Source organism: Pseudophryne corroboree, chromosome 5 (genome assembly GCF_028390025.1).
Source record: "Pseudophryne corroboree isolate aPseCor3 chromosome 5, aPseCor3.hap2, whole genome shotgun sequence".
Lineage (NCBI taxonomy): Eukaryota > Metazoa > Chordata > Amphibia > Anura > Myobatrachidae > Pseudophryne > Pseudophryne corroboree.
In genome coordinates, this window is record NC_086448.1 from 319749187 (window position 1) to 319775962 (window position 26776).

At 46.0% G+C, this 26776-nt stretch overlaps 1 protein-coding gene across 3 annotated transcripts in view; it reads left to right on the top strand.

The window, feature by feature from the left end:
* Positions 1-26776, top strand: part of SEPTIN7 (septin 7) — a 265639-nt gene that overhangs the window by 123659 nt on the left and 115204 nt on the right. For all 3 annotated transcript variants that reach the window (XM_063922502.1, XM_063922500.1, XM_063922501.1), the window contains exons 3-5: positions 4704-4810; positions 25793-25893; positions 26327-26461. In XM_063922502.1, coding sequence (XP_063778572.1) covers positions 4704-4810; positions 25793-25893; positions 26327-26461 — 343 coding nt within the window. The remainder of the gene's footprint in view (positions 1-4703; positions 4811-25792; positions 25894-26326; positions 26462-26776) is intronic.

A 26776-nucleotide genomic window follows, 5' to 3' on the forward strand; every position in this document is an offset into this window, starting at 1 on the left:
ATGCAATAACCTTTTTTGAGCTTGAAATTGTGATCAACACTTGGAAGAGCGCACTGTGTTGTATGTACAGTAAAACGTATGTACGTAAAATGTCTTGCGGTGTGATTGTAATAGCTGAAATATTAGCTGCTAACTGTATTGTGGAAGAGTTTTTTGCTACCTTGTAACTCATTTGAGTTTCTGTAACTAATATCTTTCAAATTTGCACTATATTGGCATTTCATTACGACTGACAAATGATTCCTTTTTAAGAACATTTTCTCAGTTAAAAAAAAATGTTTACAGAATTGAATCCTTTCCCTTGTAAAAATAATGTTTGAACAACGTAAACTTAAGATTTTGAATTCTACTGACTTGCACGCTACTGTAATGTGAAAAAATCCATCAGTATACAATGGTGGTTTCAGTCCTCTCTCACTTTCACTGGACGCTATCCTTTCCCTTCTTAGATACTTTTGATGTGTCTTGGCTGCTAGGCATATTTCCTTATGCTTGGCATTCTGTCTTTGTTCCCACCTTAGCAACCAAACACAAGCAGTCCTCAACATTGGCTTTGAAAATGCGTTATTCAACATTGTCCATAGCGGATGTGGCTAAATAGTTCTTATGGAGACCAATATTTCAGGGCTGTATTTTCTAAGCTTCTTGCCAATGACCTGTCATACAACCATTTAATAAAAGCGAGCTTTTGACTTCCGAATAAAATGTTTTAAAGTTTTTGTCTCTTAAGGAGATCTTGTTTGGCATGGTCTATAAATGTTCCATGGAGTCCAATTTCCACTGTTGTTTGGCTTATTCAGTAAGCATAGTTGTACTGTAATGCTTCTTTCTAGAGAATTAATTGCCATCACTATTCCAACTTAATTTACTGGATTTGAAATTGAATAATGCTAAGATTAGTAATGGGAGAATTCAATGTTAAGTTTCCTGATGCAGTTGTCATGAGTTATGCATTAAACATGTTGATATGATTATATTATGCAGGCTGCTGCTCTTGATACTTACAGTATGTTGAATAGAATTGCTATATTATTAAGAATAGAATTGCTTGGTTATTTTAATCTTTTGCCCGACTACATCCTATTTAGATGTCAGGATATCAGAGACATTCTGTTTATATACTTGTATATTGGAAGATATTGTTGGCAGTGAGTCTACATGCAATAATAACTTTTCCTCTCCAATACAATTTCTGCAACAATAATATCTGTATGACATGTAGTCTAACCATGTCTAATGCTAGCCATACAGTAGGTCGATATTGTATAAGAATACGTGCCTCATACGATGCATCGTATGCACATCGTACATGTTTTGTGTACGATGCAATGCGTGGTCCTGTGGGTCGAATGTTGCATTCTCTGGTCATACGTGCAGCCCATATTATCCGCTGTAATTGTATGCACATCGCACCATGTTTTATGCACATACGATGTATCGTACCATTTTGAGCGCCATTTCCTTGGATTATTTATTCTTTTTTGTGCGGCACATGATGGATTGTTTAATGACTGGTCGTTAGCACATCATTTGTCATTCATGTGGCCTTTACTGCCAGGGAGATTCCCAGGGGGAGGTTGAAGGGAAATCATGAGACGACTTGGATCTGATGCTGGTTGCTGTGATTGTATGGCCAGCATAAGTAGGCTGCACACATCCCAGTTCCTATGATGCCTAAGCTTGTATTGAATTGAGTATCGTTTAGGGTTTGTTTTTTTTACCAATGTCTGTAGTACGAAGTGTTTTGTACTACCTCTACAGTACTATGTATAGCACTTGTGAAGTCCCAGCAGCATATGTTTCAGTGCCAGACTAGCCAAAATAAATCCTGTGTTCACTGTGGGAATCTTAGGTCCTGATTCAAAGCTGGATGCAAATCTGATAACTGCTGAGTAGCACATATACTAGAATTGGAACAATATAGGGAAGATTAGCATGGCATGGGCAATTTAATGAGTGGTCTGGAGTAGGAGTACAGGTATCAGCTGCTGCAGGGTGTAGAGAGCTCTCTATGAAAGTGCTACAATAGTTCTGCCCTGTCTTAAGGATTCTTCTAAGTACTCCCAGTATTGCAGAGGTAGTTGTTGTTGTTTTAAGCATCAATGATAATTTTGCAGGAATTTGACATTTTTTGCATTGCTGCAGCTTTACAAGGCACCTGCAGGTGGATGCCAAACTGCACTCTTAATCACTGATTTATTTAGTGTCAACATGTGTTACAGTCAGTATAGTGTCATATTTGTGAACAAGCCTTCACACCCCCAACTAAATTGTAAAGCAAACACTTAAGGCTTTTGAGGAGCAGATAGGATAAAGTCTGCCTATCTTAAGCATGTTTTGTACTCTTGAAAAAAATTCAAGCCAAGGGGGTTCTGGCGGTCATAAAAATTCTAAGTGTCCTTCAATATAAATCTTTTTATTCCACGTCCATTTACATTGCAGAGGCAACCTGTGAGTTACGGTGGTTTAAGCTTCTATATTATCACGATCGACACCTTAGGCAAGCTAAAGTACGAGTCTAAAGGGGGTTACACACACAGAGATTTCTCCCAGAGATGTGTGCTGAGCGAGGGAGGTGGGACGGGGCGCTCACACTCACCCAGCGGTGACGCGAGCAAACTAACTAGATTTGGCATGCATGCCAAATCTAGAGTCAGCGATAGCGACGCTAGAAAGACTTCTGCAAGTACTGTCACTACAAGGGCATCGGTGAGGTGGAAGTGGAGGGGGGGTTAAGTTGTCTGTGGCCTCAACTCCCAGTGCACTGTAATAGGGTCTAGGCTTCCTTCCCAGTTCCATGGGGAGGAGTAGAAGTATAAAACCTTAGGAAGAGATAAGGTAGGGTGAGGTGTCTTATAGCAATCAGCTGTTACCGGTCCTTTTATAGACTATGCTAAATGTTTGCTGGAAGCTTGTTTGCTATAGGCCAACTGGGTCTGATTTAATTTAAATAGAATGAAACAATGAACATGTTTTGCTTTTTGGTCTCCTTTTTTCTGCAGATATAGAAGTGTGAGGAAAGCCCATATGTACAGAATTGATATGTTTCTACCAAGTATTATAACTCTAAAATGTACTAATGGCAATTTCTCTAGTGGGTGACAAAAGCTATCTTTTTTTTTTTTTTTTACATTCTAGTGTATTGTGTATATAAAGAAAGATAATCTGTAAATCAATTTTCCACTGTCTATAACGAAATACACTAAGTAAACTATTAATGAATGTTGATTTATGTCTTACCTGTCTAGAATAAACCATAGTTAAACAGTCTTGTAGGTAAACATTGACCATTGCCGTGAGTGAGCTTACCATTACAGGTTGCTCATGTATATAGCAGCATATTACACGGCCTGCACCATTGCTTTCACACACAGCATTTGTGTTTCATCATTAGCTATTGGCAAGCTCTTCATGCGGGTTCGGTATAACATGCTGGCGTTTGGGATGCCGGCGGTAAGAATACCGACCACGGCATCCCGATGACTAGTGTCCTGACAGGGGAAGGTAAGTATACTTACTCCCCCCGGCTCCCTAACCCTCTCATTGTGTAGCCTAAACCTGACCATCCTCCCCCGCAGCCTAACCCTAACCACCTTCTGTGTCTCCTGAACCCCCCTCCCCGCAGTCTAATCCTAACCCTCCTTAGGGCGTACCCTAAACCTCCCCGCACAGCCACTTAACCTAACCTTCCTACTCCCTCCCCCACAGCTTTCCTGTCTGGCACGGCTGGGTCTGCTCATTGGGGATCCTGGCTGCTGGACTGGACACCCTATTTGGGAGGCTGGTGTTGGCATTCTGTATTCTGATTGCCTGGATCCAAACCAGATCCCCTTTTTGCCACTATAATCACTATTACAATAGTTCCTTATATAGCCCTAACATATTTTGTTGCACTTTAAGTTTGTATTGTGACATCATTAAAGCAGTGAATCTATATTACAGTGGTCGTTGGATATCCATCTGCATTACAGAACACTCTATTTTCTGTCTCTGTTTAAAAGAGCCTAATATTTTGTGTTACGGAGAGCTAGTCCGTTTATAGGAAGATTGGAATAAAGGGCATGACAGGGCATGCTGCAGCTATAGCTGCTGCAGCAGATAGAGCCATTGGTTGTCATTGCATGATGGAACGGGGAGGCAGTTACGTGACCGCTGGTCACAATACCGACGCCGGAATCCCGCACCCTTACAGTCCCAGCAGACAGCATGCTGACTAACAGGGACTATTCCATGACACCCATAGAGTGGGAATATTACCTGTGGCAAGTGCAGCGAGCCCACAAGGGGCTTCGCTCAGCCCCCCCCCCCCCCCTCCCCCTTCACGGTATGGTGACCGGTGGTCTCGCATACTCAACCCTTTCCTGTGTCAATGCATTTGTTGTACTAGTTGTTTTTGGACTCTCCCCATAATATTGCTACAAATAACACCATTTTCTGTTAGGTTCAATGTAAGCTGCACTCTACCTTTTATTTGTAGTTTTAATCATTTAATATTCATTAACATTACTAAAAATAGTTCATCATGCTTTAATATAGCTGGCTCAGGGCTTTTATCGTTGAATAATAGGACTCAGTGGCCTTCTGTTTTTCCTTGTTGAATAGTCATTATGCATTTCAATGTTTTGATCTTTCAAAAAAAAAAAAAAAAACTTTTTTTCTGGAATTGTTGTTAATAAAAATATGCTTATGTCTCTTTTTAATAGGTGAATCTGGTCTGGGAAAGTCAACTCTCATCAATTCACTCTTCTTAACGGATTTATATGCCCCAGATTATCCTGGTCCATCTCACCGAATTAAAAAAACTGTTCAGGTATGTTAATAAAAGTAGTAAAAAAGAATCTACCGTCCTGTGTTTGGATATTAGTGGGTGGATGTTTCATGTAATGTATCTTTTATCTGCATTTAGCATGGAAAAATGGCTGTTTATTACCTGTAATTTCACGGTTTGTTTTTTTTGTTTTTAAGGCCTTCGTTTTGCAGGGTTTTATTTGTGAATCTTTTTTTTTTTTTTTTTTTTTCCATTCATCTAAACATGGCCATATGGCATATTGTGGAAAGTGACATTCTTTTTCATGTTCTTTGAGGGGAAGGGGTTTGCTGTAGCTTTGCCTATGCTTACCTGTGATAACTTTTGTTTGGTTTGTAAGATCACACTGTGCTAGAGACTGTATCTACAATGTCATAATGTTCTCTCCTCAGAGGGCAGAACTCCGATAAATGGTGCTGAGTGGGTACAGGCATGTTTGGAGCATAGGCGAAACTAGATATTTGGTAATGGGTGGTCCCAGTTTGGCCCCCACTCCTGGAAAGACCTACAAAGTTAATGATGTGCACGCAGTGGGAAAAATGGCCGTAGCCACATACCAGAAGGGGCGTGGGCACTGAAAAGGGGCATGTCCACATGACATGCCACCTGTTTCTTGTCACACTTGGAACATTCTTTTCAATTCCACATGCACCTTACCTATATGATGGTTGATCACAATGTGGAACCTCTAAAGAACTGTATCCTCTAAGGCAGACAGCGTCTTCAGTCGATATTCACTATTCATGTAGGAGATCACATCGTCCAGAAGATGCCTGTTTGTGTAGGAAAGTTAACAAGGTCCGCATCATACAACAGCGGTTCCACCAGACTCACATCCTGCCCCCTGTGTCTCTCAGCCACACCATAATTTCCCTCTCGTGTCGTCTCTTAGCACACCATCACCTACCCACTGCATAGTCTCTCCGCACATAGTGACCTACCCGTGTCGTCTCTCAGCACACAATCGCCTACCCCATGTCGTCTCTCAGCACACCATCACTTACCCCCTGTGTCATCTCTCAGCACACCATCTCCTACCCCCTGTGTCATCTCTCAGCACACAGCTACCTTCCCCCTGCGTCATCACTCAGCACACCATCACCTACCCCCTGCGTCATCACTGAGCACACCATCACCTACACCCTGCATAGTCTCTCAGCACACAATCACCTACACCAGGGGTGGGGAACCTTTTTTCTACCAAGGGCCATTTGGATATATATAAAATCCTTCGGGGGCCATACAAAAATTATCAACTTAAAAATTAGCCTGTCTCTAGTCAGTTGTTATGCCCTCCAGTCACTTGTTATGCCCGATTAGTTTTGCCCCCAGTCAGTTGTTATGCTCCATTAGATATGCCCATTGTCAGTTGTTTTGGCCCATTAGATACGACCCGTCAGTTGTTATGCCCCATTAAATATGCCCCCTGTAGTTATGCCCCATTAGATATGCCCCCTAGTAGCGCCGCTTACACACACACATTAAAAGAAAACAAAACACAAAGCTCACCAGCCCCGCTCCTGCTTCCGGACCGCTGCCCTCCCTCTCCTCGGAACTATGGGAGAGATGTCATGACATCTCTCCCATAGCACCGAACAGCCACACATGTACACTGCCTGAGCCAGAAGCTGGAGCTCAGGAGTGAGCTCCTGCCTCCGGCTGCTGCTGAGGAGGAGGAGCCGGGCGCCCGCTGGTTGTAAAATCTCAGCGGGCGCTCGGCATCTCCTCTCGGTTAGGTGAGCCTGGCTGGGCCGGATCAAGTGGCTTTGAGGGCCTTATACGGCCCTCGGGCCTGAGGTTCCCCACCCCTGACCTACACCGTGTCGTCGCTCAGCACACAATCACCTACCCTATGTCGTCTCTCAGCACACCATCACCTACCCCCTGTGCTGTCTCTCAGCAAATCATCACCTACCCCCTGTGCTGTCTCTGAGCAAACCACCACCTGCCCCCTGTGTCGTCTCTCAGCACACCATCACATACCTCCTGTGTCGTCACTCTGCACACCATCACCTACCCCGGGGCGTCTCTCAGCACACCTCCACCTACCTCGTGTTGTCTCTCAGCACACCATCACCTACCCCATGTGTTCTCTCAGCACACCATCACCTACCCCCCGTGTCGTCTCTCAGCACACCATCACCTACCCCGTGTCGTCTCTCAGCACACCATCACCTACCCCGTGTCGTCTCTCAGCACACCATCCCCTACCCCGTGTCGTCACTCAGCACACCATCCCATACCCCCTGTGTCGTCACTCAGCACACCATCACCTACCCTGTGTCGTCACTCAGCACACCATCACCTACCCCCTGTGTCGTCTCTCAGCAAACCACCACCTGCCCCCTGTGTCGTCTCTCAGCACACCATCACTTACCCCCTGTGTCGTCTCTCAGCACACCATCACCTACCCCCTGTGTCGGCACTCAGCACACCATCACCTACCTCGTGTCGTCTCTCAGCACAACATCACCAACCCCGTGTCGTCTCTCAGCACACCACCACCTGCCCCCTCTGTCGTTTCTCAGCACACCACCACCTGCCCCCTCTGTCGTCTCTCAGCACACCATCACCTACTCCCTGTGTCGTCTCTCAGCACACCATCACCTACCCCCTGTGTCGTCTCTCAGCACACCATCACCTACCCAGTGTATCGCCTCTCAGCACACCACCACCTGCCCCTTGTGTCGTCTCTCAGCACACCATCACCAACATCGTGTCTTCTCTCGGCACACCACCACCTGCCCCCCTGTCGTTTCTCAGCACACCACCACCTGCCCCCTCTGTCGTTTCTCAGCACACCACCACCTGCCCCCTCTGTCGTTTCTCAGCAAACCACCACCTGCCCCCTGTGTCGTCTCTTAGCACACCATCACCTACCTCCTGCGTCGTCCGAGTCGTCTCTCAGCACACCATCACCTACCCCCTGTGTCGTCTCTCAGCACACCATCACCTACCCCCTGTGTCGTCTCTCAGCACACCATCACCTGTGTTGTCCCTGTGTCGTCTCTCAGCACACCTTCAATGTCTGGGTGTCGGGAGCCGGCTGGAAGCTGAGGAACGGGGTCGGCGGGGTGAGGCGGCTGGGAGCTGGTGGCGTGAGGAGGCTGGAGCCGGGTACTGAGGACCGGGAGCCAGCATGACTGTGGTAAGAGCTGGTGGCGGGCGGGAGGACTGGTGGAGCTCCGGTGGCCAGGTGGGCTTTGACAGGAACGAGGGCGGCATGATGTCAACACGTCACACCGCGCACATTCAGTGGCATGGGGAGGGGGTGGAGTCGGGGAGCAGCAGTGTGGCTATAGTACTCCCGGTCAGCAAATGCATCCCTGACCAAGAGGACACAAATTAAATTAATAAATTATGGATACAGGCTAATGGGTGGTCCGGTGCATCCCAGGACCCACCCCCCAGATTCGCCTGTGGTTTGGAGAGTATATTAGAGCTTCTCATTTGAGCAGTGTAGGTAATCTTCAGATACACTGTTACACGTATGTGGGAGATGTAAGTGGCAAAAATACTTTTTTTAAGATTCTTTATCAGTAAAATATAGAAAAACAAAGGTGTGGTGTTATCCCTTTAATGTTAGGATAATGGAGTAAACCTTAAATCAGGCAGAGAATTACCACATTGTGGTTGCAAAAGGTAAACTACGGTCATTTAGAAATGTTACAGTGTAACCATTTCATGTGAAAGCCTTTCTGAAATCTGTAGCTCACAACAATATACTATTAAAAATTGGAAATTTTATATAATGACAAGGTCCATTATTTCATTTTTACTGAAAATTAATTTGCAAAGAGCTTGTACAGACTCATTTACTAGACTCTGTACCAGATAAGTAACGCAAGTTGTTTACACGATCCCCCATTTGTTTATCTGAATTTATGGGACTTTTCATCAAGGCTCATTAGTGGCATATACTCATCTCATTATAAAATAGTGTTTAGGAGAACGCACATTCTTAGTATTCCTAACAAATGAAAAATAACATGCAGTTACATGTAACATATTTGCAAATATTGGCTTCAGTTTAATACCCCTTTCACATCTCCAATGCCGGATCCCACCCGGGAATTGGAAAGGGGTCCTTCCCTGGTGGGATCCAGTATTGGAGACTCTCCCTACCCCTTTCGCTGGCTGTCCGACCCGGCAATATGCCGAATCGGTTGCCATAGCAGCAGGGGTGGAGGCGGCGCTGGGAGATGAGCTAATCTCAGCGCTGCCTCTCCCTATCTTGTAAACGGGTCCCGGATCGGCTTGACTCTGGAATCCGTTTACAGAGCGACTGACCCGGTATTCAACCCAGGAATAACACTGCTTATAACCTGGGTTGAATTACCGGGTCAGGTGACCCGGGAAATCTGACATGGCACTTTCACACCGCACACTGACCCGTGTCTGCCGGGTCGATACCGGGTTATTTGTGCGGTGGGAAAGGGGTATTAAACACTTATTTCAGGTAAGTGCAGGTATTCATTGTATTGTCAGTAGTTCTATATGACTTCCCTGGCTTTGCATTTTAAGGCCCCGGACTATGGTGGTTATTCAGAGTTGCTCGCGAACCAATAAAGTTAGCAAAACAATGTGCACTGCAGGAGGGGGCAGCTGTAACATGTGCAGAGAGTTAGATTTGGAATGAAATGTAAATTGCAGTGTAAAAATAAAGCAACCACCCAAATCTAAATCTCTCTGCACTTGTTACATCTGCCCCACCTGCAGTGCGCATGGTTTTACCAATTGCTAACTTTTTTGCTTTGAATAATTCCCTATATGCTGGGATTAGGACCCACCAAAGAAGCACTTTACCAGTGCTAGGAATATTTTTATACAGTATTTGTTGATGAGCACTAAAGCATAAAGTGCAGAAAAACAATCTACTGAAAAACTACTTATTTTAAAAAGCATAAATAATTACTGCATGGAATGTATTTACTGTAATTACATCAATGTATTGCCTGAAATATATACATTTATACATTACCACGGAGGACATTTCTATTTGTGCTGATATTTTTGCCAGTCATTTTTATTCAATATATTATTTTAGACCTAATACGGTTTCATTATAAATGGGATAAGCCTACACTTCCCTTTTAAAATATTGATCAGTTGTTTAGTTCTGTCACTTTATTCTTTTGTATTAAGTTTTGGTAACAGACATGAATCTAAATTTGACAAACCTGATAATGAGGTTGCATTAGAGAGAGAATACTTATCACCATACCGCTATTAATTGTAAGAGCTCATCTAATCACAGTGTAAGAAGAAATGGTTTGTGGACAATTACATTATTATTTTAGTTTGGTCTTTATTTTGAATTGTGCAAAGAAAAAGAATTTCAATCTGTAAACCCATATGGGTCGCACAGAAAAGAAATAGTGCACATATTTTATATTTTTATGCTGTGATGGTTGTCTTTGGAATGGTTGTGTAGTTTCCCAAGCATACCCAGGAAGTTCGATTTGACCCCACCCTCTGCTGTTTGGGTTAGGCACTTAGTACTCATTCATTGTCCCACACTATATAAAAACATATATGTGCTGTTACTACTACGTTATCCATCCAGAAGACCCTTTCTTAAGTGGCGTTTGCTTGGGGCCACAAATAGATCTGTAAAACGGATGGAAGTGACCTGCCTTAGAAGTGCATGGGAAAGCAGCCATTTGGAGTGGATCTGCTGAGAAAAGTTTGAAATTCCAGGACTCACGCTAATTTGTTTTCCATGAGCCTCTTGGGAATTCAGCCTAAAGCAGATGATGGGATACAGTTGAAAGTTTAACCATGAATGACCCTGTTTTACAGTTATGTTTCCTTGGATTATTTCCAGATGTTTTACTGCATGTGTTTGACCATGTATGGACACAAAATTCTATAGGCCACAATATTCAAATTGATTTTGAGAGAGCTTGCGAAAGCCCTCCCTGATTCTCCTCCCTCCGCTGTAAATTAGCCTGATGGTTTACATGTGTCTCTAGCTTGGTATACAGTAATGTATGCTAATGCTGCTTCCTTGATGTTGTAATATTCATACATTACACCAAAGAAGAAGAAAAAAAAACATAGTTTGTTAAAGACTGAATAGATCAAATTAAGTATTTCTGCTGCGGGGTACACTGGGCTCCACAGGGAATAACATTGGGGTGTAGATTAGTATCTTGATCCGAGGCACCAACAGGCTCAAAGCTTTGACTGTTCCCCAGATACATAGCACCGCCTCCTCTATAACCCCGCCTCCGTGCACAGGAACTCAGTTTTGTAGTTGGTGCCATGCAGTAAGCAGGCATACAACAGGTGGGCTGCTACAGCAGCCCTGAGAAGAGCTTTTCTAAGCGAAGACAGAAGACTTCAAGGGCTGCAGCAGTGATAGATGTCAGTCTGACATCTCCTGCTGCAGCTCCATCACATCCCCCAGCGGTGCTGTATACTCCCGTGCCCTGGTTGCCGGGTACTTACAGCGGAGGCTCCGGTTTGCTCAACGTTAGTCACACACTCGCCGAAGTTCTCCTGGATCGCGTGGCCGCACTCAGGGAGCAGGTAAGTGGGTCCCCTAGGAGGGTCCCGCTGAAATCTCGGTCTGGCGCGGCCGGTAAGAGGCGTGGACACTGTGGCCGGGCAGGGACTCCACTAAACCACCAGGGCAAGGGCACAGGTCGGTTTTTCTTCATAAAAACCATTTTTATTACAGCCCATAGTACCAGTGGTGACTTCCAGCAGGGGGATAAGGCTTGGACCTGTAGCCCCTCCCCCAGGGCGCCATTTACAATAATGTTCCCGCCCTGGAGCTGCATATATCTGGCTCCCTCACTCCCAGTCAGTGTTTGGGCGCCATTACACAGAGCAGCACTGTTCCTGGGACTGTTTGGGCAAATCCTCCTTTGTAAAGCCGCCTGCATTTCAGCGCTGTGCATTTTACAAGACACTTAAGTATTCTACATGTCTGTTGACAGTGTTAGTTAAGAAACAGTGCATTTGGTCAGGGTTATATAGTACAAGTACCCTGTGTTATACATCCAGTCTTTACTGTGCATTGATATATTTACTAATTATATAGCTATACGGAATATTACTTTGTATTGCTAGTCCAGTGCAGTTTTATTGCATGCTATAATTTCTGCATTGTACATTGTGACTATATGTGTGTGCATGTAGCTGCTGTGTGACCTCCATTTCGTGTCTCTCACTCATATTGCTATCCCTATATTCTATGACCTGAGGAGGCTCAGTGCGTCAGGTTTATTATCCGATATAGGCGTCTCACAGGATATACTCATTGTGTATTTTTCTTTGGGATTTTTAGTCACCATATACCTCTTGAATTCCCTGTTGCGAAGTATATAAGCTGCACAGGGGGTGCTTGTCGGGTATATTGCTGCTGATATTGTACTGTGTTGCCTGAGATTGTGCTTTCAGATATGTCCGCTACAGGGAGCAACAGAGCTGGAGCTGATCTCACAATGTGTGGAGGTGATGCTGCAGGCATGTTTGTGGAAAACTTGGCAGCAGAGAGTTCAGGTTCTGGGGGTTCCCTACCCCCCAGTGGAATAGTGGCAACGGGGGTTCAAAATGACCCACCTTGGGCTACATTTTCCTTGTTACTAACTACGCTTGTAACAAAACTTACGCCCCCTATCCTGTGCCAGTACAACAGATTATGGTCCCTACAGTTAATCCGCCCTGGGCATATCAAATCTCCAATCAGTTACAGCAATTAAACCAGTTGCTGACTAAAAAGAAATCTCTCGCCCGCCTAAGACCAAGGGGTTGTCTAAACGGGCCATTACTTCCTCACAGTCTACCACTGTCCCAGACACTTCATCTGATGAGGATGGTGTCTATACTGACCCCTCAGATTTTGATCCTGATAGTTCTGATGGGGAGGCTGGTTCACAGGTAGATGTTCCTGACTTGTTGGAGGGGATCAGGATGATTCTTCAGATCAATGATGACGCAGAGCCTGATGCTGTTCCTAAGAAACCAGACAGATTCAAACGTAAGAAAGTGGTTAAGCAAGTTTTACCTCACTCTGACCACTTAGTGGACATACGTCAGGAATTCTGGGGAAACTCGAGGTAAGAAATTCAGACCTCACAAGAAGATGCTGGCTCACTATCCTCTTGCTGCGGAGCTAAGTAAAAATTGGGAGACTCCCCCACCAGTGGATTCGCAGGTGGCGCAGCTGGAAGTATCCTCAGCTCTGCCTGTGACTACCGTCGCATCTCTGAATGAACTGACGGATAAGCATGTGGAGGGTTGTTTAAAGGCGATTTACACCCTAACCGGTGCTGCGCATAGACCCGCTATTGCAACAACTTGGGCTGCAGAGGACATTGAGGCGTGGGCCCAGGAGTTGGAGGCAGAGTTGCCTTCCAATGCTTCTGATCATGCTAGACAATGCCTGTCGTATATTGTCACAGCTTCTCATTATGTGAAGGAGGCGGCTTCTGATGCCGGTATTCTGGCGGCCAAGGATTCTACTACATCAATCCTGGCTTGCTGGATTCTTTGGTTGCGGTCATGGTCCGTAGATCTGGACTCTAAGAAAACTCTGGAGGTGCTCCCTTTTAAGGGAGACATTCTTTTTGGAGAAGACCTCAACAAGATAGTGGCTGACTTAGCTTCTGCTAAAACGGCATGTCTGCCTAGTACTGCTCCTTCGGTGCCGAAGGCCAAGAGTATTTCCTCTCGTTCCTTTTGTCCTCCAGGAAAAGCAAAAGGTCAGGCGTTCCTGAAACACGTTCGCACTTCCAGACCTGCTAAGCCCAAACTCAAACGGGACTGGGCTGCCCGTCAGCCTGCTTCCAAAACTGACAAGCCTGCCGCATGATGGGGCGGACCTCCTCCTGGGGGATCCCAGGGTGGGGGGCCGACTTCTAGGGTTTACCCTGGAATGGTTGAAGACCACTTCCAATGCCTGGGTACGGGAAGTCTTCACTCGAGGTTACGCCGTATCCTTCAAGAAGCGCCCCCCCTCGTTGATTTTGCCTATCAGACCTTCTGTCGGACCCAGTGAAGGCAGTCACCTTTCAGTCTGTGGTACAATCCCTCCTGGACACAGGAGTGGTAGTGCAAGTGCCTCTGGCTCAGAGAGGCAAGGAGTACTATTCACTGCTGTTCCTAGTCCCGAAACCGAATGTGTCGGCCCGGCCCATTCTCAACCTCAAGTCCTTGAACAAATTTGTCAGGGTTTCCAAGTTTCATATGGAAACCCTTCGCTCTATTGTTCTGACCTTGGAACCTGGGGATTTTATGGTCTCCCTGGACATAAAGGATGCTTACCTGCATATTCCCATTGCAATGTCACATCAGCAGTACCTGAGATTTGCGGTGGGCAACCTCCATTACCAATTTTGGCCTTGACCACGGCTCCGCATGTTTTCACCAAGGTCATGTCGGTAATGACGGCTGTACTCCGCCGTCAAGGGGTAAGGATCCTACCGTATCTGGACGACTTATTGATCCTGGCAAATTTCCCGGAAGTTCTCCTACGCCATATGGATCTGACAATCCAGTTTCTGCAAGCCCACGGGTGGCTCATCAACTGGAAGAAATCTTCCCTGGTCCCTGCGCAAAGCATGGTGCACCTGGGAGCGTTGTTGGACACCCACAGCCAGCGGTTGTTCTTGTCTCAGGAGAAGGTCCTGAAGCTTCAGGACAAGATTTGTTACTTCGTATCTCGTCCACAAGTGTCAATACATTCGGCGATGCAAGTGCTAGGTCTCATGGTGTCGGCTTTTGACATGGTGGAGTACGCTCAAATCCATTCACGCCCTCTGCAGAAACTGATTCTTGCCAAATGGTACAGCCTGCCTCACCGGATCAGGACTCGCATGATCTCCTTGTCTCCGGAGGTCACTGAGCTGGATGCAGGACCGACTTTTGAGCAGGGGTCGTCCCTTCTGGATCTCCAACTGGGTCCTTCTGACGGATGCCAGTCTAAGATGCTGGGGCGCGGTGTTGGAGCACAAGGATTAACATCAGGGTGTAGAGTAAGATCTTGATCCGAGGCACCAACAGGCTCAAAGCTTTGACTGTTCCCAAGATGCACAGCGCCGCCTCCTCTATAACCCTGCCTCCGTGCACAGGAGCTCAGTTTGTAAGTTGGTGCCATGCAGTAAGCAGGCAATCAATAGGGGGGCTGTCATTGTAGCCCATATTATAGCTTAATCAAGAAGAAAGATGATCAAGGGCTGCAGCTTTTATGCATTTCAATAAGACATCCTTTGCTGTAGCTCCATCACTCCCCCAGCGGCGCTGTATACTCCCGCGCCCTGGTTGCTGGGTAACTACAGCGGAGGCTCTGGTATACTTCTGTTAGTCACACACACCCGCCGCTGCCCTCCAGGATCGCGTGGGCACAGGTACAAGGGGAGGTAAGGGGTCTCTTTGGCCCGCTGTTAACCGCGATCCGGCGCGGCCGTGGGAGGCGGGCCGCGCGCGCTGGTGTGAACACTGTAATGGGGCAGCCGCTTCACTGAGACACAGGGCACAGGTGAGGGGTTTCTCTCATAAAAACCCAGTTTTAAACATAGCCCGCAGCGCCCGGTGGGGAAGCCAGCAGGGGGGATAAGGCCTAACCTGTAACCCCTCCCCCAGCCCCAGGGCGCCATTTCAGTGAATTTTTCCGCCCTGAAGCGGCATATCTCTCCCCCACTCCCTGTCAGCCGACATCACAATGGAGCTGAGCTGTTCCTGGGACTGCTGGGGCAAATCCTCCTCTGTAAAGCCGCCTGCTCGCCAGCGCTCTGCATTTTACAGGACACTTAAGTATTCTACCTGTCAAGGGACAGTGTTAGTTAAGAAAGAGTGCATACATTCAGGGCTGTGTGGTACAAATACCCTGTGATATACATCCAGTATCTACTGTGCTTTGTTATATCTATTGTTAACATATATAGCTATACTGAGTATTACTTTGTATTGCTAGTCCAGTGCAGTTTTATGGTGTATAATTTCTGCATGGTATGCTTGTGACTATATGTATGTATGTGTGTGTGTATATATATATATATATATATATATATATATATATATATATATATATATATATATACAGGTTGAGTATCCCTTATCCAAAATGCTTGGGACCAGAGGTATTTTGGATATGGGATTTTTCTGTATATTGGAATAATTGCATAGCATAATGAGATATCATGGTGATGGGACCTAAATCTAAGCACAGAATGCATTTATGTTACATATACACCTTATACACGCAGCCTGAAGGTCATTTTAGACAATATTTTTTATAACTTTGTGCATTAAACAAAGTGTGTCTACATTCACACAATTCATTTATGTTTCATATACACCTTATACACACAGCCTAAAGGTCATTTAATACAATATTTTTAATAACTTTGTGTATTAAACAAAGTTTGTGTACATTGAGCCATCAAAAAACAAAAAGGTTTCACTATCTCACTCTCACTCAAAAAAGTCAGTATTTCGGAATATTTCGGAATATATGGATATGGGATACTCAACCTGTATATGTATGTATGTATGTATATATATATATATATGTATATGTGTGTGTGTATGTAGCTGCTGCGTGGCTGCCATATCGGATATTTCACTCAGCGTGCTACTCCTATATTCTGTAACCTGAGGGGGATAAGTGTGTCAGGTTTTCTAAATAATATAGGTATTTCACAAGATATACTTGCTGTGTATTTTTCTTTATGATTTTATAGTCACCATATATCTCTTGGATTCCTGGTTTGTGCTGACAGGAAAGTCACACTTCACTGGGAGTTCTCGCTAGATATATCACTGCTAAGAATTGTACCAGGTTGCCCAATATTGTGCTTATTGTTATGTCAGCTACACGAGGCAACTGAGCTGGGGCTTCTCCCACATTGCGTGGTGGTGATGCCGCAGACATTTTGGAGGAAAATTTGTCAGCAGAGAGTTCAGGTTAAGTGGGTTCTTACCCCCCAGTGGGTCCGTAGCACCGGAAGCAACAAATGACCCACTTTGGGCTACCTTTTCCACGCTGTTAAACACGCTTTTAACTAAGCTGGCGTCCCCTGTGGGACCGCCTGTGCCAATGCAGCAGTTTATGGTCCCTGCAATTAATCTGCCATGGGCAGATCAAATCTCCACTCAGTTACAGCAATTGAACCAGTCACTGACTAAATATAAATCTCACTCTCGCCTACCTAAGATGTCTTCTAAACGGGCCATTACCCCCCCCTCACAATCCACTGCTGTCCCGGACACATCCTCTGAGGAGGATGGTGCATATACTGACCCCACAGACACGGACTCAGATGCTTCTGATGGGGAAGGGAAGTCAATGGTGGATGTCCCTGATTTGATTGAGGCTATCAGGCTCATTCTTCAGGTCTCTGATGAACCTGAGGCTGTCTTTAAAAAGCCGGACAGATTTAAACGTAAGAAGGTGGTTAAACAAATTTTACCTCATTCTCAACACCTGGCTGACTTACGTCAGGAGTCCTGGGAAAATCCAGGGACGAAATTCACACCGAATAAGAGACTGTTGGCTCGCTATCCTCTCTCTGCGGAGCTATGTAAAAATTGGGAAACTCCTCCGCCCGTAGATTCTCATGTGGCATGCATGGTAGTTTCCTCTGCTCTACCAGTAACTACCGTCGCCTCTCTGAAGGAACTGACGGATAGACGTGTGGAGGATTGTTTGAAAGCGATTTACACCCTAACGGGGGCTTTGCGTAGGCCAACCATCGCAGCAACTTGGGCTGCTGAAGCTGTTGAGGCGTGGGCTCAGGAGCTAGAGGTGGAGTTGCCTTTTAATGCATGTGAGCATGCTCAACACTGTCTCTCGTATTTTGCCACGGCTTCTCTGTACCTTAAGGAGGCGGCCTCCGATGCTGGGGTGCTGGCGGCCAAGGCTGCTACTACGTCCGTCTTGGCTAGACGTATCCTTTGGTTGAAATCCTGGTCGGTGGATATGGATTCCAAGAAAACCCTGGAGGTGCTACCTTTCAAGGGAGACATTCTCTTTGGAGAAGACCTCAATAAGATTGTGGCTGATCTGGCTACTGCTAAAACAGCTCCTTCCACGCAGAAGGCTAAACGTACTTTCTCTTACGTCCTAGAGGATGCTGGGGACTCCGTAAGGACCATGGGGTATAGACGGGCTCCGCAGGAGACATGGACAATATAAAGAACTTTAGAATGGGTGTGCACTGGCTCCTCCCTCTATGCCCCTCCTCCAGACCTCAGGTAGATCCTGTGCCCAGAGGAGACTGGGTGCATTACAGGGGAGCTCTCCTGAGTTTCTCTGATTAAAAGAATTTTGTTAGGTTTTTTATTTTCAGGGAGCCCTGCTGGCAACAGGCTCCCTGCGTCATGGGACTGAGGAGAGAGAAGCAGACCTACTTAAGTGATAGGCTCTGCTTCTTAGGCTACTGGACACCATTAGCTCCAGAGGGATCGGAACGCAGGTCTCACCCTAGCCGTTCGTCCCAGAGCCGCGCCGCCGTCCTCCTTGCAGAGCCGGAAGATAGCAGCCGGGTGGGTATTAGAAGACAGAAGACATCACAGGCGGCGTGCCATTGCTCCCACACACAAACACACACTGAGGCACGGATGGGTGCAGGGCGCAGGGGGGGGGGCACCCTGGGCAGCAATATAAAACCTCTAGGCTGGCATTTTAGTATATATGGGCTGCGGAGGCAATATATATACAAATCCCCCACCAGTATTGTATTTTTGAGCGGGACCGAAGCCCGACGCTGAGGGGGCGGAGCTTGATTCCACAGCACTGACCAGCGCCATTTTCTCCACAGCACACTGCAGAGGAGCTGGCTCCCCGGACTCTCCCCTGCTGAACACGGTGACAGAGGGCTTAAAAAGAGGGGGGGGGGCACTTAATTTTGGCAGCGAGTGTATATTGAATAATATTAAAGCGCCGTGTGTCTGGGAAATTGTTTTCCAGGGTCATTGGCGCTGGGTGTGTGCTGGCATACTCTCTCTCTGTCTTTCCAAAGGGCCTTATTGGGGGACTGTCTCCAGATTAGATATTTCCATGAGTGTGTGGGGGTGTCGGTACGCGTGTGTCGGCATGTCTGAAGCGGAAGGCTCTTCTAGGGAGGAGGTGGGGCAAATGAGTGTGGTGTCTCCGTCGGCAACGCTGACACCTGATTGGTTGGATATGTGGAATGTTTTAAATGCAAATGTGAATTTATTACATAAGATATTGGACAAAGCGGAGTCCAGGGAAAATGCAGGGAGTCCATCCTTGCCTTTCACTATATCACAGGGCCCTTCTGGGTCTCAGAAGCGCCCACTATCCCAAGTAGCAGACACTGATACCGACACGGATTCTGACTCCAGTGTTGATTACGATGATGCGAGATTGCAGCCAAAGTTGGCAAAAAGTATTCATTATATGATTATTGCAATAAAAGATGTGTTGCATATCACTGATGACCCCTCTGTCCCTGACACGAGGGTTCACATGTTTAAAGAAAAGAAACCTGAGGTTACATAACAATACTAACCTTGCCATATATGGATGATTGAAAGGCTGCCTGGATAAAGGAATATATGCTTGCTCATTGGGGAATAGTAATTAATTGTGCTAATTACCGGGACTGTTAGTACAAGCACTCTTCATTATAAAGTCCAGAGATATATATAATCTTGTCATCAATTTACTAGGGCAATTTTATGTATGAATATGTTGCAATTAATTAAGAATTGTATTTTATGATTAAATTTTAATCAGATTAATCATATTAGTGTGATACTGGCCGGTATCTTTTTGTTTATATTTATTATTTTTTGTCATCTTTGTGTATGTATATTATAAAAAGATAAACTTATATCTCAAAACCAAGGTGGGTAGCGCTGTCTCATTTTTGTTTGTAAAACCTGAGGTTACTTTCCCCCCTTCTCATGAGCTAAATGAGTTGTTTGAAAGGGCTTGGGAAACTCCAGACAAGAAATTGCAGATTCCCAAGAGGATTCTTATGGCGTATCCTTTCCCTGCTAAGGACAGGATACGGTGGGAATCCTCCCCCAGGGTGGACAAGGTGTTAACGCGCTTATCCAAAAAAGGTGGTGCTGCCGTCTCAAGATACCGCAGCCCTCAAGGATCCTGCTGATCGCAGACAGGAGACTACCTTGAAGTCGATTTATACACATACTGGTACCTTGCGCAGACCGGCGATAGCGTCGGCTTGGGTTTGTAGCGCTGTAGCAGCTTGGACAGATACCTTGTCTGCTGACATTGATACCCTGGATAAGGATACCATTTTATTGACCTTGGGTCATATTAAAGATGCTGTACTATATATGAGAGATGCTCAGAGAGACGTTGGCCTACTGGGTTCAAGAGCCAACGCCATGGCGATTTCTGCTAGGCGAGCCCTGTGGACCCGCCAATGGACGGGTGATGCCGACTCAAAGAGGCATATGGAGGTTTTGCCTTACAAAGGTGAGGACTTATTTGGGGAAGGTCTCACGGATCTGGTTTCCACAGCTACTGCAGGTAAATCTACTTTTTTACCTTCTGTTTCCTCACAGCCAAAGAAAACGCCACATTATCAGATGCAGTCCTTTCGGTCGCATAAGTCCAATAGAGGTCGGGGATCTTCCTTTCTTGCCAGAGCTAAGGGCAGAAGGAAAAAGCTGCCAGCTACAGCTAGTTCCCAGGAACAGAAGTCCTCCCCGGCTTCTACTAAATCCACCGCATGACGCTGGGGCTCCGCTGAGGGAGTCCGCCCCAGTGGGGGCACGTCTTCGACTTTTCAGCCACGTCTGAGTTCAATCACAGGTGGATCCCTGGGCAATAGAAATTGTATCCCAGGGTTACGAGCTGGAATTCGAAGATGTGCCTCCTCGCCGGTTTTTCAAATCGGCCCTACCAGCTTCTTCCCCAGAGAGGGAAGTAGTTTTAGATGCAATTCAAAAACTGTGTCAACAACAAGTGGTGGTATAAGTTCCCCTGCTTCAACAGGGGACAGGGTTCTACTCAACCCTGTTTGTGGTCCCGAAACTGGACGGTTCGGTCAGACCCTTTCTGAATTTAAAATCCCTAAACCTATACTTGAAAAGGTTCAAATTCAAGATGGAATCGCTCAGAGCGGCCATCGCCAGCCTGGAGGGGGGGGGGGGGGGGGGGATTTTATGGTGTCTCTGGACATAAAGGATGCATACCTGCATGTCCCCATATATCCTCCTCATCAGGCGTTCCTGAGGTTTGCTGTACAGGATTGTCGTTACCAATTTCAGACGTTGCCGTTTGGGCTTTCCACGGCCCCGAGGATTTTCACCAAGGTAATGGCGGAAATTATGGTGCTCCTGCGCAAGCAGGGAGTCACAATTATCCCGTACTTGGACGATCTCCTGATAAAGGCGAGATTGAGAGAACAGTTCTTAAAAAGCGTAGTACTCTCCCTGAGGGTGTTGCAGTAGCACGGCTGGATTCTCAATTTGCCAAAGTCACAGTTGGTTCCAACGACCCGATTGCCTTTCTTAGGCATGATTCTGGACACGGAACAAAAAAGGATTTTTCTTCCGAGGGAAAAAGCCCAGGATCTCCAGATCTTGGTCAGGGACCTGTTGAAGCCGAAAAGGGTGTCGATCCATCAATGCACTCGAGTTCTGGGGAAAATGGTGGCATCTTACGAGGCCATTCCCTTCGGCAGGTTCCATGAGAGGACTTTTCAGTGGGACCTTCTGGACTAATGGTCCGGATCCCATCTACATATTCATCAGAAGATCAGCCTGTCCCCCAGGGCCAGGGTATCTCTCTTATGGTGGCTGCAGAGTGCTCACCGTCTAGAGAGTCGCAGGTTCGGCATTCAGGACTGGGTTCTGGTGACCACGGATGCGAGCCTCCGAGGATGGGGAGCAGTCACACAGGGAAGAAACTTCCAAGGACTATGGTCAAGCCAGGAGGCTTGTCTACACATAAACGTACAGGAATTGAGGGCCATCTACAACGGCCTCGGGCGGAGACTCTTCTTCGGGACCTGCCTGTTCTGATTCAGTCAGACAACGTCACAGCCGTGACTCATGTAAGCCGCCAGGGCGGAACAAGAAGCAGGGTGGCGATGGCGGAAGCCGCCAGGATTCTTCGCTGGGTGGAAAATCATGTAAGCGCCTTGACGGCTGTATTAATTCCGGGAGTGGACAACTGGGAAGCAGACTTCCTCAGCAGACACGATCTCCATCCAGGGGAGTGGGGACTTCATCAAGATGTCTTTACAGAGATTGCAAGTCAGTGGGGACTTCCTCAAATAGACATGATGGCGTCACGCCTCAACAACAAGCTTCCGAGGTATTGTGCCAGGTCAAGGGACCCTCAGGCAGTGGCAGTGGACGCCCTGGTGACACCGTGGGTGTTTCAGTCGGTCTATGTGTTCCCTCCTCTTCCTCTCATCTCAAAAATATTGAGAATCATAAGACGAAGTGGAGTACAGGCAATTCTCATTGTTCCAGATTGGTCTCGAGGGGCCTGGTATCCGGATCTGCAGGACATGCTCACAGAAGATCCGTGGCCTCTTCCTCTCAGAGAGGACCTGTTGCAACAGGGGCCCTGTCTGTTCCAAGACTTACCGCGGCTGCGTTTGACGGCATGGCGGTTGAACGCCGTATCCTAGCTGGGAAGGGCATTCCGGACGAAGTCATCCCTACTCTGATAAAGGCTAGGAAGGAGGTGACAGCGAAGCATTATCACCGTATCTGGAGGAAGTATGTCTCTTGGTGTGAAACCTTTGCTCCTCCTGAAGATTTCCATCTGGGCCGTTTTCTCCACTTCCTACAGACTGGAGTGAATATGGGCCTAAAATTAGGCTCCATTAAGGTTCAGATTTCGGCCCTATCCATTTTCTTTCAGAAGGAATTGGCTACTCTCCCAGAAGTCTAGACTTTTGTAAAGCGAGTGCTGCATATACAGCCTCCTTTTGTGCCTCCAGTGGCACCTTGGGACCTTAACGTGGTGTTGCAGTTCCTTAAGTCTCACTGGTTTGAGCCTCTTCAAACAGTTGAATTAAAGTATCTCACTTGGAAGGTGGTCATGTTGTTGGCCTTGGCATCGGCGCGGCGAGTGTCCGAGTTGGCGGCTTTGTCGCACAAAAGCCCATATCTGATTTTCCGTGTGGATAGAGCTGAGTTGCGGACTCATCCTCAATTTTTGCCTAAGGTGGTTTCCTCTTTTCATATGAAACCAACCTATTGTGGTGCCTGTGGCTACCCGGGACTTGGAGGATTCCGAGTCCCTTGATGTGGTTAGGGCATTGAAAATTTATGTAGCCAGAACGGCTCGGGTTAGGAAAACAGAGGCACTGTTTATCCTGTATGCAGCCAACAAGGTTGGCGCTCCTGCTTCTAAGCAGACTATTGCTCGCTGGATCTGTAACACGATTCAGCAGGCTCATTCTACGGCTGGATTGTTGTTACCTAATTTAGTAAAGGCCCATTCCACTAGGAAGGTGGGCTCTTCTTGGGCAGCTGCCCGTGGCATCTCGGCATTACAGCTTTGCCGAGCGGCGACTTGGTCGGGTTCAAACACTTTTTTGCTAAATTCTCCAAGTTTGATACCCTGGCTGATGAGGACCTTGCGTTTGCTCAATCGGTGCTGCAGAGTCATCCGCACTCTCCTGCCCGGTTTGGAGCTTTGGTATAATCCCCATGGTCCTTACGGAGTCCCCAGCATCCTCTAGGACGTAAGAGAAAATAAGACTTTAAACCTACCGGTAAATCTTTTTCTCCTAGTCCATAGAGGATGCTGGGCGCCTGTCCCAGTGCGGACAACATTCTGCAAGACCTGTATATAGTTATTGCATACAGAAGGGTTATGTTACAGTTTTGATCAGTATTGACTGATGCTGTTTGTTTCATGCTGTTAACTGGTTCGTATATTCCAGGTTATACGGTATGGATGGTGTGGGCTGGTATGAATCTTGCCCTTAGATTAACAAAATCCCTTCCTCGTACTGTCCTTCTCCTCTGGGCACAGTTTTTATAACTGAGGTCTGGAGGAGGGGCATAGAGGGAGGAGCCAGTGCACACCCATTCTAAAGTTCTTTATAGTGCCCATGTCTCCTGCGGAGCCCGTCTATACCCCATGGTCCTTACTGAGTCCCCGGCATCCTCTACGGACTAGGAGAAAAAGATTTACCGGTAGGTTTGAAATCTTATTTTCCCTCGGCCCTTTCGTCCTCCAGGAAAAGCAAAAGGTCAGGCGTACTCAAAGCAAGCTCGTGCTTCCAGACCTGCCAAGCCCAGACCGAAGCGAGCCTGGGCTGCCCGTCAGCCTGCTTCCAAAACTGACAAGCATGACGGGGTGGGGATCCCAGGGTGGCGGGCCGACTTCTAGGTTTTGCCCAGGAATGGTTGAAGATCACTTCTGATGCCTGGGTATGGGAAGTCATCACTCGAGGTTACGCAGTATCCTTCAAAAATCGTCCCCCTCATCGTGAGTGGGAACTGGGCTTGCGGGCTGCGATGTGCAGTCCGGGGGCTTCAGATTCACCATTGTGGGTGGGAGGGCTAAAAAAAAACAATGGGCATGTAAATCCCGCATTCCCCAGGGAATTGGCGCTTCCAGTCCCGGGATTGACTCCCGGCCATTTTTTGGCTCAAATCCTGGGATCCCGCCGATCCCGATCCCAGGATTGGCCTCCCTAGGTTTAACACATTGTGATTTTTAAAATTTTGTGAACTTTATACTTTGTGCTGCTTTTATCACTATTGGCAAAAACACACCCTTTTAACTTTAATTTAGTACTAGCACAAAAGTGCTTGCTTAAAATACATGAAAGATTTACACTGAAAAAAGGATAGCTTGACAAAGTCAAGTTGTAAAATTAACATAAATTTAACACAGTCTTCATTCTAAGAACCCTCATGTAAACATAACAAGAATAGAGCGTAGCTGGTTTATCAACATCATAGCATTTTATAGATATCAATGACAAAATAAATTCTTAAAAGGTGCTTGAAATTTATTTCCAACTATGGCCCCCATTTATCATGCCTTGGAGCGTGATAAATAGCACGGTGATAAAGTACTAACCAATCAGCTCCTAACTTCCATGTCACAGGCTGGGTTTGAAAAATGACAGGAGCTGGTTGGGAAGCTTTTGTCAATAGAGTCTCCTGTCTATTCAATGAAGACAGGACAATGCTCCATTAGTGACTGGAAACGGGGCCGTGCCTCGCAATCGCGGCATTGCCGTGAGGCTACTCCCTTTCATATAGGATACACCCTTTTCCATCCGTCTGCACACGCATGGGAGTCCTGCATCCTTATTTTAAAATGTTTGGAGATATGGTACTGTAGTTTCCTGAACCTCTCTACCAGTCATAGATTTCCAACTATCAAAACCGGTCGTGGATCTTAATGAGATATATTGTTTGTATAAACATAACTTATTACAGTATTTCTGTAATTATATTAAATAAACTTGCCATAATATCCCTTTAATCTGGGACACATGATTTACACAGGTTCTGTGGCTGGCTAAATTTAAGCCTCCATTTCACCTGATTTTAATCAGCGACAGAACCTGTGTAAATCAGAGGTGTCCCAGGTTAACAGGATATTATGGCAAGTTATGAATATAGGAACTAGCTAGACCAGTGGTTCCCAAACTGTGCATCTATGCACCCAGGGTTATGGTTAGGCTCTTGCAGGGGTGCCTTGGGTTGGTGGTCCAGGAGCAAATCAAATTATGTATGGTCAGAGTGATGGGCAGTGGCTAGTGGCTGGCAATCTTAAAACGTGGACAATCAGAAAACTGAACGCTATTGCATAATTGAACCTAAGGATGACAGCTAGGCACAATTTACTCAATGTAATATTTTTCCCCCAAAATATATCAATAAAAAACTTCTCTTAAGAGTGCCGTGAAAAAAATACAGTTTTGATTTTATTTATTCTTTTCTAAAGTTACGCTAAGTTTCTCTGGTATGCATAATATCCATTTGTGAGATCTCCCCATATCTCTAACATGAGTGGTATAACAATATATGTCTTTGTCTTTTTAGGTTGAACAGGCAAAGGTTCTGATTAAAGAAGGTGGCGTTCAGTTGCTCCTCACGATAGTAGACACACCTGGATTTGGGGATGCAGTGGATAACAGTAACTGGTAATGTTTCACATTTTTTTTTTCAGAAAAAGTGAAATGGCTTTTTAGTGATTTATACCCTGCAAGCCACATAAGAAAACTAACAGTGTTTGTGTATCATTGACAAAATGGGGGTGATGTATCAAGGCTTCTAAAGCATGGACAAGTTGCCTACAGCAACCAATCAACTCCTAACTAGCAGTTACCAAGTACATCTATATAATGAGAGGTAGAAGCTGATCGGTAAGGTTTGATACATCTCCAGTTATAAATGCTGTATAGATTTTGTGATACTTTAATGGTCGTCTTTTATTTGCCTAAAAGGCGGTCATACATAATTATTGTAGTTGTAGGGTTTATCAAAATTCATTCTTTTCTGAATAAGGTCATGATTAACTCATTTTTTGCAGTTTGAGTAAGGCACATCATTTATTTTTATTTTTTTATTCCTCAGTTGGCAGCCAGTTATTGACTACATTGACAGTAAGTTTGAAGACTACCTTAATGCGGAATCGCGTGTGAACAGACGTCAGATGCCAGACAACCGTGTGCAATGCTGTTTATACTTCATTGCACCTTCAGGCCACGGGTTAGTGTTGAAATGCTTTTTTCTACTGTAAGTCTACAATATCAGTCTAGGGGGGAATTCAATTGTTTGAAAAGTCAGTTAGGTTTTTTTTTCCTGTCTGTTAGATGTGTAGTGTATGTATTTTGTAGTGTAGACTGTGTAGTGTATGTACTTTGTGATTGGAAAGATGTTGCCCATGCCCTATTCAAAACTATGTTGTCCACTTACATGCTTACGTTTTATTGACAATCGGATCATCAAAACGTTTACAGCTGGAAAAGTGTTTCAGGGGACGCGTGTGCTGATCTTAAAGGATCAAGTTCCATGGCCACTTGT